Source organism: Henckelia pumila, chromosome 1 (genome assembly GCF_033568475.1).
Source record: "Henckelia pumila isolate YLH828 chromosome 1, ASM3356847v2, whole genome shotgun sequence".
Classification (NCBI taxonomy): Eukaryota; Viridiplantae; Streptophyta; class Magnoliopsida; order Lamiales; family Gesneriaceae; genus Henckelia; species Henckelia pumila.
The window spans coordinates 95572243-95592037 of NC_133120.1; the positions used below are offsets into that span (position 1 = coordinate 95572243).

General features: G+C 35.4%; 1 protein-coding gene across 1 annotated transcript; it reads right to left on the reverse strand.

Annotated features, from left to right (window-relative positions):
• Positions 1–13485: 13485 nt before the first annotated feature.
• Positions 13486–18079, reverse strand: LOC140891677 (uncharacterized). The gene is made up of 8 exons (XM_073300282.1): positions 17602–18079; positions 17238–17441; positions 16612–17103; positions 15655–15765; positions 15293–15478; positions 14534–14764; positions 14047–14167; positions 13486–13905 (listed from the first exon to the last, which is right to left on the reverse strand). The coding sequence occupies exons 1-8, from the start codon at positions 18010–18012 to the stop codon at positions 13787–13789; spliced, it is 1875 nt and encodes a 624-aa protein (XP_073156383.1). The 5' UTR covers positions 18013–18079; the 3' UTR covers positions 13486–13786.
• Positions 18080–19795: the final 1716 nt, after the last annotated feature.

Here is a 19795-nt window from a genome sequence, read left to right on the forward strand (position 1 = left end):
TCATCAATATAAACAAACATAAAGTTGAAATAATCTTTAAAAAGATTATCCATCTTTCTTTGAAATATTTGGGGTGCATTGGTCAATCCTGTTAGAATGAAGCACTTAGATCCAAAAGCCCGAAAGAATGAAATGTTAGGCTTTCTCTCCCTCCATAACTCGTATGGAGTTTTCTTGAGAATTGGCCTTATTGATACGCGATTGATGATGTAACAGGCAGTGTTCATTGCTTCAGTCCAAAAATATTTTGGTAGAGAATGCTCACATAACATGGTCCTTGCAATCTCTACTAGTGTCCTATTTTTCCTCTCAACGACCCCGTTTTGTTGAGGAGTCCTAGGACAAGAAAAATTGTGACCGATGCCTTTTTCTATACAAAAGTTTGAAAAATTCTCATTTTGAAATTCAGTTCCGTGGTCACTACGGATCTGTTTTATTGAAAGATTTTTCTCATTCTCAACTCGTTTAGCAAAAGTTTTAAAATACTCAAAGGCATCATTTTTGTGAGCTAAAAACAATGTCCACGTGTAACGTGAAAAATCATCTACAATGACAAACGCATAAAGCTTTCCTCCTAAACTAGCGTTCCTCGAGGGACCACATAGATCTAGGTGGAGAAGTTCAAGGGGCATAGAAGTGGATACAAAATTTTTGCTTTTAAAAGATTCTCTTGTATGTTTGCCAAATTGACACGCATCACAAACAGAATCAAGTTTCAAATCAAGTTTTGGCATACCAACGACTAAGTCAAGTTTTAAAAGTTTTTCGATGGTACTAGGACCAACATGACCCAATCGTCTATGCCAAAGAATGTTGTCATCAACATTCACGGATACAAGGCTTTTTATATTTGATAAAGATAAATTATTTAAAGAGACCTTGTAAACGTTCTCACTTCTATATCCTTTGAAATTTATGGATTTGTCACTAATAAATGATACAGTGCAGTGTTGGGAAGTGAATTTGACTTCATAACCTCTATCGCACAATTGACTTATGCTTAGTAGATTATGCTTAAGTCCTTTCACTAGGAGTACATCATCAATTAGACAAGAATTAGATATACCTATTGAGCCGATGCCTTCAATTACTCCTTTGCTGTTGTCTCCAAAGGTAACAGTCCCCTTCTCCTTTGGTTTGATTGATTGAAGAAGATCCTTGTTCCCCGTCATATGTCTAGAACATCCATTGTCTAGATACCATATGCTAGGGAGAGCATTTTTCTTGTTTCCCTGAAAATAATTGATTTTGGTACCCTTTAGTTCTTTTGGGTCCACAATGTTAGAAAAGAGAGATACAAAATAGACTTCTAAGAGTTCAGTCTCTCATAGCAACATCATCGCCACTTTCCAAGAGTGCTCCCAGTAGTAGGTAGGGCATATGGCCACTTTAAAAACCTATTTCCTTGGACAGAGCAACGTTCAACAGGGAGACCAGCCGCAAGTCAAGGCATTTTTAAGCCGGTCTATATTGAACTCCCTTAGATTGTGATTTCATAATGCCGACTAATGAGTTGTTAAGTACTCTTAGGCCTCCATTTCATATAGCTCTTTTGAACATATTGATATTTCAATGATCTGCATTTATGTCTAACATGACCAGATTTGCAACAATAAGAACAAGTAGGGGGTGATCTCATTTTAGCTTTAGCTATTAGACTAGCAAAGTCTATAGAGTTTTTACCATAGCCTATTCCTCCCTTATCAAAGCTACATTTCTGCATGCTAAGTAGGTTGTTCAATTTATTGCTACTCACATTGAATTTATCGAAAGATTTTTCTAAGTGATCTAAGTCATCCTTAAGTCTAAGGTTATCATGCTCCTTAGTTTCTAATTCCTTTTTAAGATTTCTATTCTCTTTTCTAAGAACCTTAACCATATCAAACATATCTTTATAAACATGTAAGAGTTCATCGTAAGTAGGTACCTCGTCATCGTCGTCAGAGACGATGTCATCACTTTTAGCCATTAAGCAGAGGTTTGCTTCCTCGTCGTCGTCGTCGCTATCACTCCAGGTAGCTAGTAGGGTTTTCTTCTTTCCTTTGTCCACTTTCTTCTTGAGTGGGAATTCATTGGCGTAGTGACCTTGTTGTTGACAGTTGTAGCAGGTCACTTCTTTCTCAGGTTTCTTGTCCTTTTTGAATTTGTTTCCTCGCATGAATTTCTTGAATTTTCTTGCGAAGAGAGCCATGTCATCATCGTCATCTTCTTCGACTTGTGTAGTCAAGGCTATCCCTTTGTGCTTGCCTGTGTGCACGATTTCAATCATGTCCAAAGGAATCACATTTGTTCGCCTTAAAACGCATTTTTAAATATCTTTCAAATACTCCAAATCTCGGCTTGTGGTATTCGAAAAATTCTTTCTTTGATTTAAAAGCTTACTGTGATGCCGACTTTGGTGGATATAAGGTGGACCGAAAAAGCACTAGTGGAACCTGTTTCTTTTTAGGAAACTGTTTGGTTTCTTGGTTTTCCAAAAAGCAAAACTGTGTTGCGTTATCAACGACCGAAGCCGAATATATGGCTGTCGGTAGTTGTTGTGCGCAAATTCTTTGGATGAAGCATCAATTGCTCGATTATGGCGTCTCTTTTTCAAAAATCCCTATTTTCTGTGACAACACTAGCGCCATATGTCTTACAAAGAATCCGATTCAACATTCGCGCACCAAACATATTGACATTCGTCATCATTTTATTCGTGACCACATCGAACGAAATGAAGTTGAACTTCAATATGTTGACACGACAAATCAAATTGCTGATATTTTTACAAAACCACTAGATGAAAATACTTTTATTCGTTTGCGTGGTGAACTTGGAATGATTGAATTGTAATCATTTGAAGACATAAATAAATTTAATGTCATATTAAGGGGGAGCTTAATATAAAATTCGAGCAAATTTAATGTTGGATAATACAAATTAATTGTATTTATTCAATATTAAACACTCATATTTTGTTAATTATGTGAATTTATGTGTTGTATTTAGAAATCATATTTTCTATTTTTTTCATTTAATTTTCCAGCCTTTTTGATTATCACAAAAAGGGGAAGAATATAAATGGTTAACTAAGGGGGAGAATAATATGCTATAAAAAAAGGGGGAGTTTTATTTATGCATAGTTTTATTCTTGCAATTATATTGTGCAAATTTAAATTGTTTATTTAATATTGTACTTTTATTTCCCCTATTTAACCAAGTTTTGTGATCATCAAAAAGGGGGAGATTGTTACGCCTTAAACGCATACAAATCTCGTGTTATGAGATTAATGTTTTTAATGCATTAACAAATCTCATATTATTATGTTTTGATCATTACAAAACTCGGTTAATTGTTACTAACCATTTAAAGTGAGACTTTGCAGATTAGATCATATTAACAATCAAATTCTTGGAAGTTACTTTGAAGTTGTAAAAGAAATGGACAAGGACAAGCCAATATTATAAAGCAGAAACTTGAAAAATTCACCGGGCACTTTCCAGTCATCCAAATCAGATCTCCAACAGTGAAAATCAAGATCAGGATGTTCTCAAGCTTCTCTCCAAATTTCATAGCAATCCAACGGCTGGATATGGAGATATGATTTTTTTTAACAAAGCTGCACAGTACTTACTTCTGCAAGGAATGAACTATGAAGACTCAACTTCAGAAAATACCTGGGAATGCTTCGGTTATTAAAATCCGATCTCCACCGATCACATGGATTTCCATGATGTTTTAAAGTCTATATACAAATTTCAAATCAATCCAACGGCTGGATATGGAGTTATGATTTTTGCAAATATGTTGAACAGTAGCTATTTCTGCAAGGAGCTAACTGCTGAAGTATCGGATTCAGAAGACTACTGGAATCTATGGAGGCATCCAAATCCAATCTCCACAAATCACTATCAATATCAGGATGTTACAAAGATTGTGTGTTAATTTCAGGCCAATCCAACGGATGGATTGTGAGATTCGAATTTTTGAAAAGTAATGCTCAGAACAAAAGCGAGAACGTGATTTTGCGACTTCCGAGATTTACTGGACGTGTTTGATTCTTTCAAATTCAATCTACACCGTTCATATTGAAGATTGAGATGTTTTCAAGCGACTGTCCAAATTTGAGCTCAATCCAACGGTTAGATTGAGAGATATGATTTTTCCACAAAATATGCTTAGTGCTGGAAAAAGAAGGCAGCGGCGCCTACACTTTGTCTCTACTCCTTGGCTTCCCAATAAACGCTCCAAGCACACAAATTCAAATTCAAATCTTTGCCAACTATAAATAGAGGCTTGCCAAGACCATTTAGAGACATCCCAACTCATTTCTTCTCTCATTTGCAAGTAATATTCTCTCTACCAAAGTGCTCAATCAATATTTGAGAGTTATTTGTGAAAATAGTTTGTGAGTTGGTTGTGCTATTGTTGTACACACTTAGTGTGAAGCCAAGTGTATTGTGAGATTGTTGTAAACACTTGAGTGTGAAGCCAAGTGTTTTTGTTGAGGCTATCCTTGGAGCCATTAAGGCCAAGTGTTCAAGTTGTATCGGCGCGGTGATCGTGTTGAGTTTTAAAGGCTATCCTTGGAGCCATCAAGGCCAAGTGTTCGAGTGCTAGTGGATCCTTGGTTAATCGTACTTAACCAAGAAGGGGAGACGTAGACGATTTATCGTCGAACTTCCATAAACAATTCCTATCTCTCTTTTACTGCTTTATTTACTTTACGCATTTATTTACCGCTTTATATTTGATTGCTTTACTAGTCTTCCGCTTGCGTTTAGTATAATCGCTTTAAATTGCTAAAGTTGCCAAAGAACCTAATCCCCCCCCCCCCCCATTAGGTTCTAACAAGTGGTATCAAAGCCATTTGAAAATACTTTTCAAAACCTTTTTATGGCAAACCTAGCAAGTGATTATGCTCAAGGGCAATCTACTAATCGTCCTCCTCTTTTCAATGGCATAAACTACGGGTATTGGAAAAATCGTATGTCCCTATATATCCAATCCGTAGACTATGACCTATGGAAAGTGACGGTGAAAGGTCCCTATACACCTATGAAAATAGTTGATGGGGTTGAAATTCCTAAGGGAATGGATGACTTTTCAAAAGAGGACATGAAATTAATTTCGCAAAATGCTAAAGCTATGAATATCTTGCATTGTTCCTTAGATATAAACGAGTACAACCGGATATCGATGTGCTCATCTGCTAAAGAGATATGGGACAAGCTAGAGATATGTCACGAAGGCACCAACCAAGTGAAAGAAACAAAGATCGACTTACTCCAACTCAAATACGAAACATTTGAGATGGAATCCAACGAAGATGTTGACACCATGTTCCGAAGGCTTACTCAAATCATCAATGAGTTAGCACAATTGGGAGAACAATATCCTACCAAGCAAGTTTGGAGGAGAGCTCTTCGTGCCCTACCAAAAGAATGGGATGCAAAGAGAACCGCCATCATCAAATCCAACAAAGGGGACACTGCCGCCTATGATCTTGATCAACTACATGGGACCCTAAAAACCCATGAGTTAGAAGTGTCCACAAGAAAAGAATCAAAGAAAGAAGATGTCAAGCACAAAGGGATAGCCTTGACTACACAAGTCGAAGAAGATGACGATGATGACATGGCTCTCTTTGCATCCCATTCTTTTGGTAGGGCACGAAGAGCTCTCCTCCAAACTTGCTTGGTAGGATATTGTTCTCCCAATTGTGCTAACTCATTGATGATTTGAGTAAGCCTTCGGAACATGGTGTCAACATCTTCGTTGGATTCCATCTCAAATGTTTCGTATTTGAGTTGGAGTAAGTCGATCTTTGTTTCTTTCACTTGGTTGGTGCCTTCGTGACATATCTCTAGCTTGTCCCATATCTCTTTAGCAGATGAGCACATCGATATCCGGTTGTACTCGTTCATATCTAAGAAACAATGCAAGATATTCATAGCTTTAGCATTTTGCGAAATTAATTTCATGTCCTCTTTTGAAAAGTCATCCATTCCCTTAGGAATTTCAACCCCATCAACTATTTTCATAGGTGTATAGGGACCTTTCACCGTCACTTTCCATAGGTCATAGTCTACGGATTGGATATATAGGGACATACGATTTTTTCAATACCCGTAGTTTATGCCATTGAAAAGAGGAGGACGATTAGTAGATTGCCCTTGAGCATAATCACTTGCTAGATTTGCCATAAAAAGGTTTTGAAAAGTATTTTCAAATGGCTTTGATACCACTTGTTAGAACCTAATGGGGGGGGGGATTAGGTTCTTTGGCAACTTTAGCAATTTAAAGCGATTATACTAAACGCAAGCGGAAGACTAGTAAAGCAATCAAATATAAAGCGGTAAATAAATGCGTAAAGTAAATAAAGCAGTAAAAGAGAGATATGAATTGTTTATGGAAGTTCGACGATAAATTGTCTACGTCTCCCCTTCTTGGTTAAGTACGATTAACCAAGGATCCACTAGCACTCGAACACTTGGCCTTGATGGCTCCAAGGATAGCCTTTACAACTCAACACGATCACCGCGCCGATACAACTCGAACACTTGGCCTTAATGGCTCCAAGGATAGCCTCAACAAAAACACTTGGCTTCACACTCAAGTGTTTACAACAATCTCACAATACACTTGGCTTCACACTAAGTGTTTACAACAATAGCACAACCAACTCACAAACTATTTTCACAAATAACTCTCAAATATTGATTGAGCACTTTGGTAGAGAGAATATTGCTTGCAAATGAGAGAAGAAATGAGTTGGGATGTCTCTAAATGGTCTTGGCAAGCCTCTATTTATAGTTGGCAAAGATTTGAATTTGAATTTGTGTGCTTGGAGCGTTTATTGGGAAGCCAAGGAGTAGAGACAAAGTGTAGGCGCCGCTGCCTTCTTTTTCCAGCACTGAGCAGATTTTGTGGAAAAATCATATCTCTCAATCTAACCGTTGGATTGAGCTCAAATTTGGACAGTCGCTTGAAAACATCTCAATCTTCAATATGAACGGTGTAGATTGAATTTGAAAGAATCAAACACGTCCAGTAAATCTCGGAAGTCGCAACATCACGTTCTCGCTTTTGTTCTGAGCATTACTTTTCAAAAATTCGAATCTCACAATCCATCCGTTGGATTGGCCTGAAATTAACACACAATCTTTGTAACATCCTGATATTGATAGTGATTGGTGGAGATTGGATTTGGATGCCTCCATCGATTCCAGTAGTCTTCTGAATCCGATACTTCAGCAGTTAGCTCCTTGCAGAAATAGCTACTGTTCAACATATTTGAAAAAATCATAACTCCATATCCAGCCGTTGGATTGATTTGAAATTTGGATACAGACTTTATAACATCATGGAAATCCATGTGATCGGTAGAGATCGGATTTTAATAACCGAAGCATTCCCAGGTATTTTCTGAAGTTGAGTCTTCATAGTTCATTCCTTGCAGAAGTAAGTACTGTGCAGCTTTGTTAAAAAAAATCATATCTCCATATCCAGCCGTTGGATTGCTATGAAATTTGTAGAGAAGCTTGAGAACATCCTGATCTTGATTTTCACTGTTGGAGATCTGATTTGGATGACTGGAAAGTGCCCGGTGAATTTTGCAAGTTTCTGCTTTATAATATTGGCTTGTCCTTGTCCATTTCTTTTACAACTTCAAAGTAACTTCCAAGAATTTGATTGTTAATATGATCTAATCTGCAAAGTCTCACTTTAAATGGTTAGTAACAATTAACCGAGTTTTTTAATCATCAAAACATAATAATATGAGATTTGTTAATGCATTAAAAACATTAATCTCATAACACGAGATTTGTATGCGTTTAAGGCGTAACAAATCCCATAGGCATAACTTCCCAAATATAGTGTCATTGTGGAGTAGAGAAGGTTGTGAATTTCTTACTGCCTTCTTCCATTCTTATCTGGTAGAATCCAGACTTACAATCAAATTTTGAGAACACTCTAGCATTTCGTATACAGCTAATTAGATGCTCTCTACTGGGTATGAAGTACCCATCAAACTCCATGATTTTATTAATACCTTGGTAATTAATAACTAACCTGGGTTTTCCTCTTTTTATTTTACCATGATTTCTGACCAAAAATCCTGGGCTGCTATATGGTGAAACTCCTTCTTTGATTAGACCAAGGTCCAAATGTTCCTTGATAATCATTCTCATATCCCTTTGATCTGTTATGTTCATCGGGATAGACTTATATTTGACGAATTCATACTCTTTGCCTTCTTTTAGAGTAAGACTGGCTTTGAGTTGATTTCTATCCCACCATGCCAAAGAGTGCTCATTGTAACTTTCTTTGAGCCTCTTTTTGACATCTTCAAGGGATACCTTATTTTCTAACTCTATATCTCTGTGATGTAGAGTTACCTTGAGAAACTCCATATCCTCTGTTTGGAGTTCTTGTTCTGTTGTTATTTTCAACATGGTTTCTCCAAACCTCCTTGGATCTTTCATTTTTGGGTGAAAAAGCTGTCCTTTATCACCACGCTGGCTGCGAAATATTATCGGCAATTGTCGATAAAAAACAACTTTGAGTCTTTGAACGATAATTTTATGATCACAAATTGTAGTGAACATAAGTCTTCTTGACTCATTGTCTTGTGTGTACTTCTTAAACATTTGTAAGAAGTTATTTCCTAACAGGATATCAGCTCCTGTATCATGGAAATAGATTGGTGGTGTCTTTACCTTGTACCAAGGTGTCTGCCCTGCTCCTCCCATAAGGATCTCTACTTCTTTTATTCCTTTGAAAAGAATTAAAATTCTTCGAGAGAAATCTCGTCCAGCAATTTTTGGCAAATCTTCTTCACATTCTTCAGGGAAGACTCCTCTTTTTGCTGTACAAATTTTTGCTCCCGAATCGATATAAGCTGCAAAGTATTTAGCCTTATATTGTTCATACAACATCCCTATCGGAATGTATATGGAGAAAGGACTTGTTGTCATTTTTTAAAGGGATTACTAAATGGCCCTGCCATTTTTAACAAGCTGTGTTGTAACTCAGTAATCCGTTTAAGACTATTCACCTTTAGTCTTCCTAAGGCTTCAGAAGGTAGAGTATGGTTACTCCTTTCTACCTCTTCAATGCGATCTAGTAAATCATGTTCATGACTTACTAATTTCAACAGTTGCTTCTTCCTCTGTTTGTAAACAGAGTTTTCGTATCTGATTAAGGGATTGTCCCTTACCCAATTCTCTTGGTTTTCCATTCCGTAGAATTCTTATTGAATCCTCGAAGTCTTTTCTTTTGCCATGAACTCTATTCCCTTTTCAAGGCGTTTCCATGGTTTATGATCCTCCAGAAACTCTAGGCCAAGAATGAGCTGATCCACTTCTTTTCCTGGAATTCCACATATTTGAACTTCCAATTCTCCAATATTTATCAATCCTTGGTAAGTTCCTTTTTCATGTTGTTCCAAATATTAAATCGAGTTACAAGGGAACTGGTTCCGATGACTTGTAATATCGAATACTATTATAGAAAACTCTTTTTCACTTCTTTCCATCCTTCTGGAGATCTAAGTTTTCCTATTATAGAAAACTCTTTTTCTTCTGGTGGAATTTCTTGAATAGGAGATTTGTGTCTAAGCCCTAGGTTGCCTAAGACTCTTTCTACTTGTCCTGCCGAAAATCCCTGGTATTTTTGTAACGTTGGATTTTCTCTCATAATCCTTTGGACCATATTATGAGATATCGTGGTTTGGCTAAAGAATCCAGCCAAACTTTCATGTGTTTCATGCCGAAACACTTCTTCTTTATTCTGATTCTGATTCTGATCCATCCTCAGAATCTTCTTGAATAAACAATATCTCTTCTTCGTATATGCTTTCATCTGAGGGGATATCCTCTATACTTGGACTAGATCTTGAAAGAAGACCGCATCATCTATATCTGGTGTTGCTTCAAAGAGTTTAACTCCTTTTTTCTCATTTTCTGGACAATTTGTAGATATATGTCCTCTTGCTCCACATGTCCAGCAGTTGCAATCCTTGAAATTTTCACTTGCTCTTGTATGAGTTCTTCTGAAAGTTCTTCTTGATGGTGTTCTTCTTGTTACTGGGGATGTTCTTGTAGGTCCACTTCTTTTTCCTAACCTATAAGATCTGGCCTTTTGTTTGGACCAAATTGTTCTTGGTTTCCAAGAACTTCTCATTCTTTTATTGTTGGGATTACTTCTGAATTTCTTCCTTTTAAATCCCTGTGATCTGTTTCCAATGATCGTTGAAAGATCATTATCTTTACAACATAAAGGTGTACGTTTATTTATACCCCTTATTTTCTTGTAGTTCTTCTGTAATGCTGCCATATGGCACCATTCTGCCAATTTTCCTTTCAAAAAGGACGCGCGTCTTGCCAAAGTATCAAGATGACCTGGAACGTATTCTTTAATCAACATTTCTCTCCAGGGACTTGGCATTTTTGCGAAAAATAGCTGAATAGCTACATTTTCCTCGACTCCTGAATTCCATCTGTATTTAGTGAATAACATAATGTATTCATCAACTAAACAGATATCATGTAACTCGAGGCTATACAGAGCTTGAGTATATCTTCTCTTTTTCTCTGTATCTTGATTGTTGAAATAGTCCACCCCTATGAATTGTGCTTTAAATAGGGTGGCCATTCTTTCTCCAATTTCGCTGAGGGATTCTCCTGCTAAGATTGATTCCTTCGTATCTAGCATAGTCATCTCCCAAGCAATCTTGACAGATCCCATTAGACTCATTTCTAGAAGTTTAATGAATCCTTCTTTATTGAGATCTAATGTCCCTGCTGCAATTCTCATAGCTGACGTCCAATCATCTATAAGATCTTCTCTGTTTTTGAAGTCCAAAACATCAAGGTTTAACAAAACCCCGTAAGGATGTATTGGATCTAAAATAGTTTTTCCGTAAGGAGTTTGATGGAGTGGGATTTTACTCCTTCTTGATCTGGTTCCTGCTGGATGTGAATTTTCTCCAACCTGAAACTCACTATGTGGTTCTTCTGTTTTAACCACATATATTGGGGGATTCCCTATGGGTTGTTCACCCTCAGAGGAGTTCATTTTTAGATCTACTACTTTGAGATTCGCAAAAGAATCCGCGAGATCTTGTAGATCCTCGAGATTTAATCTCTCTAAAGTAGTCATCAGATAGTGTTTTTCTCTGATACTGCTTTTATAAGATTAATCATCCTTTCATCATCAGTTAAAGGTTTTTGAACCATTTTGGTTTTACCTTTCTGATGTAACAACGATTCGGTACCAAACGAGAGTGGTAACCTTCCTCCTGTATTTCCTTTTCTAGAACCTGAAGTTTGTTCTAGATTTGTGATTTTAGTTTGAAGATCCTTTAGGGTTACAAGAATTTCTTCTTGTTTCTTAAGGATTCCTTCAATCTGCCGAGGTATTTCATACAGCTGATTGCTGTAATATTGTATCGTCTTTTGAATTTTTCTAAGATCTTCGGAGAGTTTAGAGGAATCTGGTGTAATTTCTAAAAATTGAGAGTTAGAAATCATCTTTCTGTCTTAAGTAATCTATTGTGAACAAATTAACTTGTTTATAGGATTTTATATATATAAAATCCTCTTGATTCAAACCTTCGTTTGAAGTCATCTTTTATAAAAAATCTTCTTCTCAACAAAGAAAAGTATGAGTTAACGAATAATATTAAGTCTGAATATTTAACCTAAGGCTCTGATACCAATTTTGCGGATGATTCGAGTACCATAATTGAGCACAAACATTGCATAAATGTAGTACATAAATGCATAAATTGGGTACAAGAATTAAACATTGGATTTGACCAAGTTTGGTGGTCCTAGGGAGTTTTAAGAAAGAATTTTTATTGTAGGAATTTATAAAAAAGTTAGGTTTGAGTTTAGGGATTTATTCACAATTGACTCTTGAAAAACACGTAAGAAAGTCATTTACTAAATTTAAGAAGGAAAAAAAAAAACTTTTGACCATTATAATCCTCACTATCCTCGTTTATTTAGCATTTGTATTTGCTACACAATTGAAAGTTATTTTGTTAAGTTTTTTTTTTTTTTGAAAGAAAGTCACAAATAAAAAAATATATTTGACCAATGTCATTTTCAAACTATCTCGTTTCTCCACACATGTTACATTTTACTTGTTTTGACCGTCTAAAATAAAGGTTAATATTAAAAATATGGTTATTTTCATTCACCTCTTGCATTTTCATAGACTTAACAATTTCCCTCAAAATTATAATTATGACAAGTATTCTCGCATGCACGCATTATATATATGTACCATCTTTTTTTGTAACGAAAAAAAAACTATTGAAATAAAAAAAATAAAAACGTTTTGGCAAATAAATATCCACAAAATTTTGTGATAAAATAAATATGGTATTTAAGTAATTAAATAGCTATCCAAAAAAAAAAAAAAGTGTAAAATCTCACTCATAGTTTGATATATAATATAGAGATATACCATAAAAATGAGTTAAATACTTAAAATTTAGGGTTAATTACATGATTACATCCACCTCAAGGGAGGTTTTATGATATTACAAAAAGGTCTTATTATATTTAAAAATTATGGCACCCTCCCACCCTTCCTCAACTTTGTAGGGGTGTACAAAATATTTTAAAAAAAATGAGAAATGTCTATTTTATCTTCTACAAATTTTTATAAAAATAATCAAAAACGAAAATCTTAAATTATGGTTACCTAATGTTTTTTTATTTTTGAAAATATTAAAAATATGAAAATAAAATAAAAAATTAAAATTAAAAATAGTCAAAATTACAAGAGTATATTTGATTTTTTTCTCTATGTTATATTTTAACTTTGATATATATAAGCATCTGTTTTTTTATTATTTTAGTTTTATCATATATAACATTCCAAATTTATTAACTTAAATTATTACAACTTATGTTAATTTTTAATGTTTTCATAGTTTTTTATATTTGTGCGAACAATTTCGTTCCATAATTGTCATCTAGATCTAAAATTGTATTTAAACTCTAAAAAAATGTTTTCATAATTTTTTTTTTAAGTTTTAATAATTATTTAGATTAAATAAATCATCTCAATATTTGAAATTTTGTTATTTCAAATAACTATCAAATTTGAATGTATTTGAAGTACTTTTATTCGTGTGACAATTAAAAATCGAGAGACTAAATAAAAAACATGACAAAATTAGAGACTAAATATAAATTATCCCATCATTAAAAGACATCAAACTCACCTTTCCATGTATCAAAGTTATCATATAGCAGCCCTAAAAAAATGTTATTATATAGCATATAATAAGCATGATGGGTTGGAAGATTACCTTCGGTGTATAAAATACATGTTTTTAGGAGTACCCCTTCTAAATTTGAATGATCAAATCAATAAAAATTTATTCTTACGAACAATGCATCTCTTCGTACTAAACATAAACATGCTATCATGATTACATGTAAACCTATAAAGTATCAAGAAATAAGTAATAACACGAACTCATATGATGGGGGAAAAAACATTGCATGTTAATCAATTTTTATCATATTTTGAAATAACGCATAATAAAAAATTGAATAATCTTACATATAAAATAACGTATTTAAAAATATGTATAATTCATTAAAAAGCTTTGTTAGACAAGCAGGGACGAAGATGGCATGCTGCAAACAACGAATATTCGATAATTCTTATGCTGTTCACTTCTCACCCTCATTTTCAGTCCTTTTTATTGCAGGGCCCCGCGCAGGACGATTTAGTGTTGTAATGAAATCCAGGAAACATCCAGAGGGACATATATCATCTAATATCATCGGCCCTAACCAATGCAAAACACGATTCAGGATTAATAGACATCAGCAACTTCAGTACCAGAACATCATTTGGACAGCTGATCCGAAGCCCAGGTTCAAAAAGTCCTGCATTGCAAATATTACATCTCAATGGCCAAGTCATAGACTGATAAATTGAAATGCGAGGTTTATGTCAATTGTCATCCCATGTAGTATACTGATGCCCACATGACCCCAAACAACAGACTGGAATTGCATAAAATTTACCCGGAGAAAGATTCTTTCCACCATAGAGTTCTTTGGATATTGGGTTTGCTGCCCAGTTATTGACAGCAACTCGATTTGAAGGTTGAAATCCTATTATACTTCCCTCGGCCGACAATACAACCTGATTGGTGCAGAGCCCAAAGGCCAAAATTAGGAAAATATTTCACATCCAACTAGGATGCAGTCAACAGTAGACCGAATTATTATTGAAACACTGTAAAAAGTTGAAGCAATGTGAAATAAAGTGGGGAGACAGAAATCAAGCTTACCTAAAAACCACCTTCAAGACTGATGAATTAACAAAGGTAGGCACAATCAAAGCACAAAATTTTTTTGGGCCGGAAAACCAAAAGGAGTACATTTAAGTTGTTATCAATGTTCAGTACGTTAGAAACACCACTGTCTACTTTATGCCCCCAAGTTTAACTTCAACAGTTTAAGTCAACACAGAACGAAGAGATTAAAATGCATTAGTTTCAAAAATTACCTGATAGCTAGCAATATCTTGCAGTGTTTTCATATCTTCATCACCTGCTGCTAATGATTTAGAAACGGATGGTGTGCCAATAACATTGGATTCTATATCATCCACTACACTCAAGTATGAAGGGAGTTCTCCAATCCATGCATAGCAACCATGATTCATCCAGTTAACTTCTCCAGGCCAACCATAATAATTCTTGACTCTTCTAATTATTTCAACGCAACAAGATTCCACCTGATACAGAAAAAATATAACGGAAAATCAGACCATGGGGACAAGAGGAAGTAACAACAAAACCAAGGCAACCACAAAAATATACAACGAGGAAGACAGTAATAGACATTAGACAAGTATAACCCACAAAGATGTGAAATCTATTCAAGATCATCATTTTTAATCTCAATAAACAGCAAGGCAGCTCTTCGTCTTATTCCAGAGCAATATAAATGCCATGATTGAAAGCAAAAATTGATGGAGAAAACAAATCCCCCAATACCGTGCAAGTTTGATATAAGAAAAGAACAGACAGATATACTGGCAATATGTGCTACCAGCAAAACCTCTTGATTAATCTTGAAAATGAATGAGAAACCGAGCATCTCTTTACAGAATAATAAGATCACATGAAGCTTCACAAATCTCAGTTCTCAATCAATTCTGAAGTGTGTCAGCCGACAGAAAAAAGAAATGGAACCCCAGGGAAGACTTTTGCATTTCACAATCTGCAAACAAGACAATGAATTACTCTTAATGTCTGCGGACCTTAGAAGATTCCATGGAATGGTGTGGCACAGAGTCCACACAAATTGACTGGGGTGGGGATCCATCCAGAATATCTCTCTTTCTGCTAGGCAGATGAGGGAAATTTATCTTTGCCACAACACCAATGGCTACAAGAAAAATCCCACCAGCAAGTGCAATGGAAAACATCTTCAACAAAGAACTTCCCTGTTAGAAACATTCAGAGTGAGAGAGGGTTATTATAGCATGCTCACAGAGCACAAAACAAGTTGAAGCTGACATTAGTATAAGTTTTATTTATTTTTTAATCAGACAATGTATGTGATTTCATGTGATATGAAGAAAAATATGTGACCAAGAATAACAGAAGTTCAGTGGAATGCCTTATTTAATGCCAAGTTGGATGGTGTTGCAACTGCAGAACATGATAGTCTCTCACTAGGCAGAGTGAACACATCCTCATAGTACATATCAAGTGTATCAGCCAAACTAACCTACAGGCATAGCAGAAATAAATTAACAAGAGCAAATAAATTCAACTGGCATGGACAAAAAGAAACATTAGGTTTAGAAAGGTAAAATAAGATTAAAAAGGCTATCAAAGAAGTTATCATCCATCTTCACAGAATATGTCCTTTCCCAGAGGAAGAACTTCACAAGATCTTTTGTGATCTTAAAACAGATAATCGATGTTCTTGGTGACCATTATGCCACAGGTCAACATCAATAAGGAAAGCCAAATTCCAAGTATACCAAAAGATCCATTACAGTTAACAAATGAAACAAAGAAATGCAATCTAAATGGTTAATATACTGCAACATAATTGGAACTAAAGGATAACCTTGTCAATGGACATTACACACCTAACAGCTAGCAGTAAAAATCAACAAGTAATACAGAAACATCAAATCCGTAAAGCATAAAGCTTCCAGAAGAACTCTTCTGCTTGTCTCTAAGAAACTTGCATAAAAGCCAAATTGCATATGGATAAAACTGATGAGATGTAAAATTGCAATCCATAGGGCTGATATTTGGCTATATGATTGGAATGCTAGGGATTTGTCCACGGATATAATGCATCTGCATCTAAACTTGATCAGCAAACCCCCAAACAAAAATAAGCAGCACAAGCAGTTAGAAATAATGACATCAATTCACCTCAAGTCCTCAGCAGTATTAAACTATTTAACAAGAATGCATCTGCGCGTGCAGTGCAACCATCATCAAATAAACTACTTACTTCTAACAGCATTCGTGACCGCAAACATAACAAAACCCTCTGAATATGATCACAAGCCACCAAGTCCAAAGATAAATGTAAGAGTGCAGATGTGATTACCAGTTGGGAATGAGTTAGAAAGACTTCCAACTCATTTGCCTCTGATTTATTCCATCCGTCAAACTTCACATTGCTGAATTTGTTAGCATCAATTTTTAAAATATAGGAAGGCACACATTCACTTATCCAAGAACAAAACTCAGGACCACCAATCTTTTCCAGTTTTGAGAATGCGAGGGACCTCCAGCAACTTTTCTTCAATTTTGTCTCCTTAAGCTCGTAACTTGACCTTTCTAGATTAAATTTTTCCAGTAGAATCTTGGCATTTGCAAGTACATGATGGTCAAGGAGATTATACAGAATAACAGAGGAATCTCTAGATGACATCTGTTTGGATTTGTTAAACCAATCGAAGAGCTTATTTGATGCTCTGTGCGTCATGTCACGAAGAAAATTTCTTTCAGTGTTTTCAAGGGCAGAAAGGCAAATAACTTCGGCAATTACAGAAATGATCTGTTTGTCTGAGGAGCTGAGGTTTAAAAATGCAGGTACCTGCCGATAGGAAATGAATAAGATAATTCAACCCATCAATATGTGTGGCACCTGCATATCAGAAACATTAAATAAAATATTACTGACAGGTAAACCATGACATAATATTGCAGGCACAGAAAACTCATATCTACCTCTTTTGGATTTTCAAGGTTGTTCATATCTCTATCCCTTCCAGGGCTAAAAATTTCCAATTCAAAATTCCAAAGCTGCTGGAGAACTACTTGTCTGAAGGTCATGGCAAGTATGTTTTCAGAGGTCGTGCTGGCAAATATATCTTTGGTCAGTGATTTCTTCAGCTTTATAGCTTTCTCTTTAACTTTCCTAGCGGGTAAAAACTGAAAAATAAAATAGCAAGCACATTAGAAGTTAAAAATTAAACGAAGCGTTACGCTTAAACAACAAAAGTCAGAAGGTCCGATGACCTAGAAAAGAGCATCTCGTGTGTTAGTTAGACATAATAAACTTTAGACATCCAGGAATCAACTTTGAACTAACCAGTCGCGTGGAGATGGTACTGTGCTCGTCAAATGGTCCCGGAAATAGGGTCTCCACGACCATAGCGGCAGTTCCAGACGAAATATGCTCATCAGCAGCTCCGCCTCCATCGGCGGCGGCGGCGGCGAGGGCTTGCTGGAAATTCACAGAGCCAACCACCGTCAGGCGAGCCAAGTCGTTCTCGTACGTCCTGACGACTGGGAGCGATTTCGCGTCGGATTCTACGATGGCTTCAAGCAGTGCTTGCTCGGAAGTTAACGGCGAAAATTGGGAACTAGAAGATGATTTAAGGAGGGAATTTTCCTGCAGCTTGAGTAACGAATTGGGGTACAGCTTACTAGAGAATTTCAACGTGGAAGAATGACAAGGGAAAATGGAGGAAAGAGGAAAACGAGGAGATGAAAACGCCATGGAATTTCAAATCCTCGAGGATGCGTTAGGGTTTATGTTTTCTCTTCTTCTTCTTCTGTTTTTTGAAAAATGCCAAGGTTTATGTTTTTATTTATTAATTTCAAGAAAGAAAGAAAGAAAGAAAAATAAGCAGTTCAAATATTTTGATAAAATAAGATTAAAGATATTAATAATTAATACTAGTATTATGATACACGCGTTGTGTGTTTGTATAATCTATTTTTTAATATAAATAAATGATGAAATAAAAAATACAATAATGAAGTTTCGATACATAAAATTATAAATATCTACCAAATGCCAAAAAAAAAAAGTAAATGTGATATTTTCGTAAGTAAATAGCTATTAAAACACAAAAAAATATCGGGCATATTAATGTACTAAAGTCGCATTCATGTTTACTATGGTGTGTTAAATTAAATTATGATATATTTAATATTTCAATGACAGATCATTACGCTAAAAGGTCTCAAATTTAATAATATAATATTAATAGATAATATTAACAATTTAACAATTATTTAAAATTATTATTTACGTCATATATTACATCTTTAAGTTTTCCCAAATATATATATATATATATATATATATATATATATATATATATATATATATATATATATATATGTATAAAATTCAATTGACCCAAATCCTCGTCCAAGATTAAGATTTCGATTTCGATTGTCTTTGATGCAAAGACCAGGGTGTCTAAAAATTTAACCTAAGTTACAAACGTATTTGTTTGTCTGTTCTTTTTAAAATAATTTTTTTTTTTTAAAAAAAACATCAATATTATCTGACTTTATTTTCCTTCTACAATGTCATTTTCAACATTATTACTTTCACGTCAAATTATTACCAACTCCTCAACCAAAAACACGAAAGAACCGAGAATCTGTTGAATATTGTTCCACATCGGTTGGATAGAGTTTCTGGAAGCACTTAATATAAAACAGGGCAACCATCCTCTTGAGCTATTTTTGAGGTGAGTTAGGTCTTAGTCTCATTTCTAACATGGTATCAGAGCACAGACCCTCCGTGTGTGTTGGACCGCTCATAATTGGGCTGCCTATAGTTAGGTCACCCGTTAATATCTCCACGCTCCAGATGTTCATTTCTGGGCGTGTGGAGGTGTGTTGAATATTGTCCCACATCGGTTAGATAGATTTTCTGGAAGCCCTTAATATAGACAAGGGCAGCCCTCACCTCTTGAGCCCTTACCTCTTGAGCTAGCTTTTGAAGTGAGTTAGGTCCTAGTCTCATTTCTAACAGGATCAACTAGCACTTAATCCACACACCAAGAGGCTCATTCGTTTAATGACCATTGCTGCTGTAGCATCTAGCAATAGCACCACAATCAATAGACGCTTGTCTTAGGTATATAGCAAATGAAAGACAGTACCCATGAAAGACAGTGTCCAGCGATGAACACCAAAAAGATGGAAGTAGATGTGTAAATCCAACACAAAAAAATAAAAAATCATGTATTTCATAAAACCCAGTTAGATGATAATTAGATTTAGCCCTTAATATAGACAAGAGCAACTCTCACCTCTTGAGCCCTTACCTCTTGAGCTAGCTTTTGAAGTGAGTTAGGTTCTAGTCTCATTTCTAACAGGATCAACTAGCACTTAATCCACACACCAAGAGGCTCATTCGTTTAATGATCATTGCTGCTGTAGCATCTAGCAATAGCACCACAATCAATAGACGCTTGTCTTAGGTATATAGCAAATGAAAGACAGTGCCCATGAAAGACAATGTCCAGCGATGAACACCA

Bases quoted from the DNA above. Each gene is read 5' to 3' on its own strand.
- LOC140891677 (XM_073300282.1), bottom strand. From the start codon at position 18,012: ATGGCGTTTTCATCTCCTCGTTTTCCTCTTTCCTCCATTTTCCCTTGT. The intron at 15,766-16,611 runs GTAATCACATCT...CTATGCCTGTAG, and splicing joins TTCTAACTCATTCCCAACTG to GTTAGTTTGGCTGATACACT. The intron at 14,168-14,533 runs GTAATTTTTGAA...TGCACCAATCAG, and splicing joins AAGATATTGCTAGCTATCAG to GTTGTATTGTCGGCCGAGGG.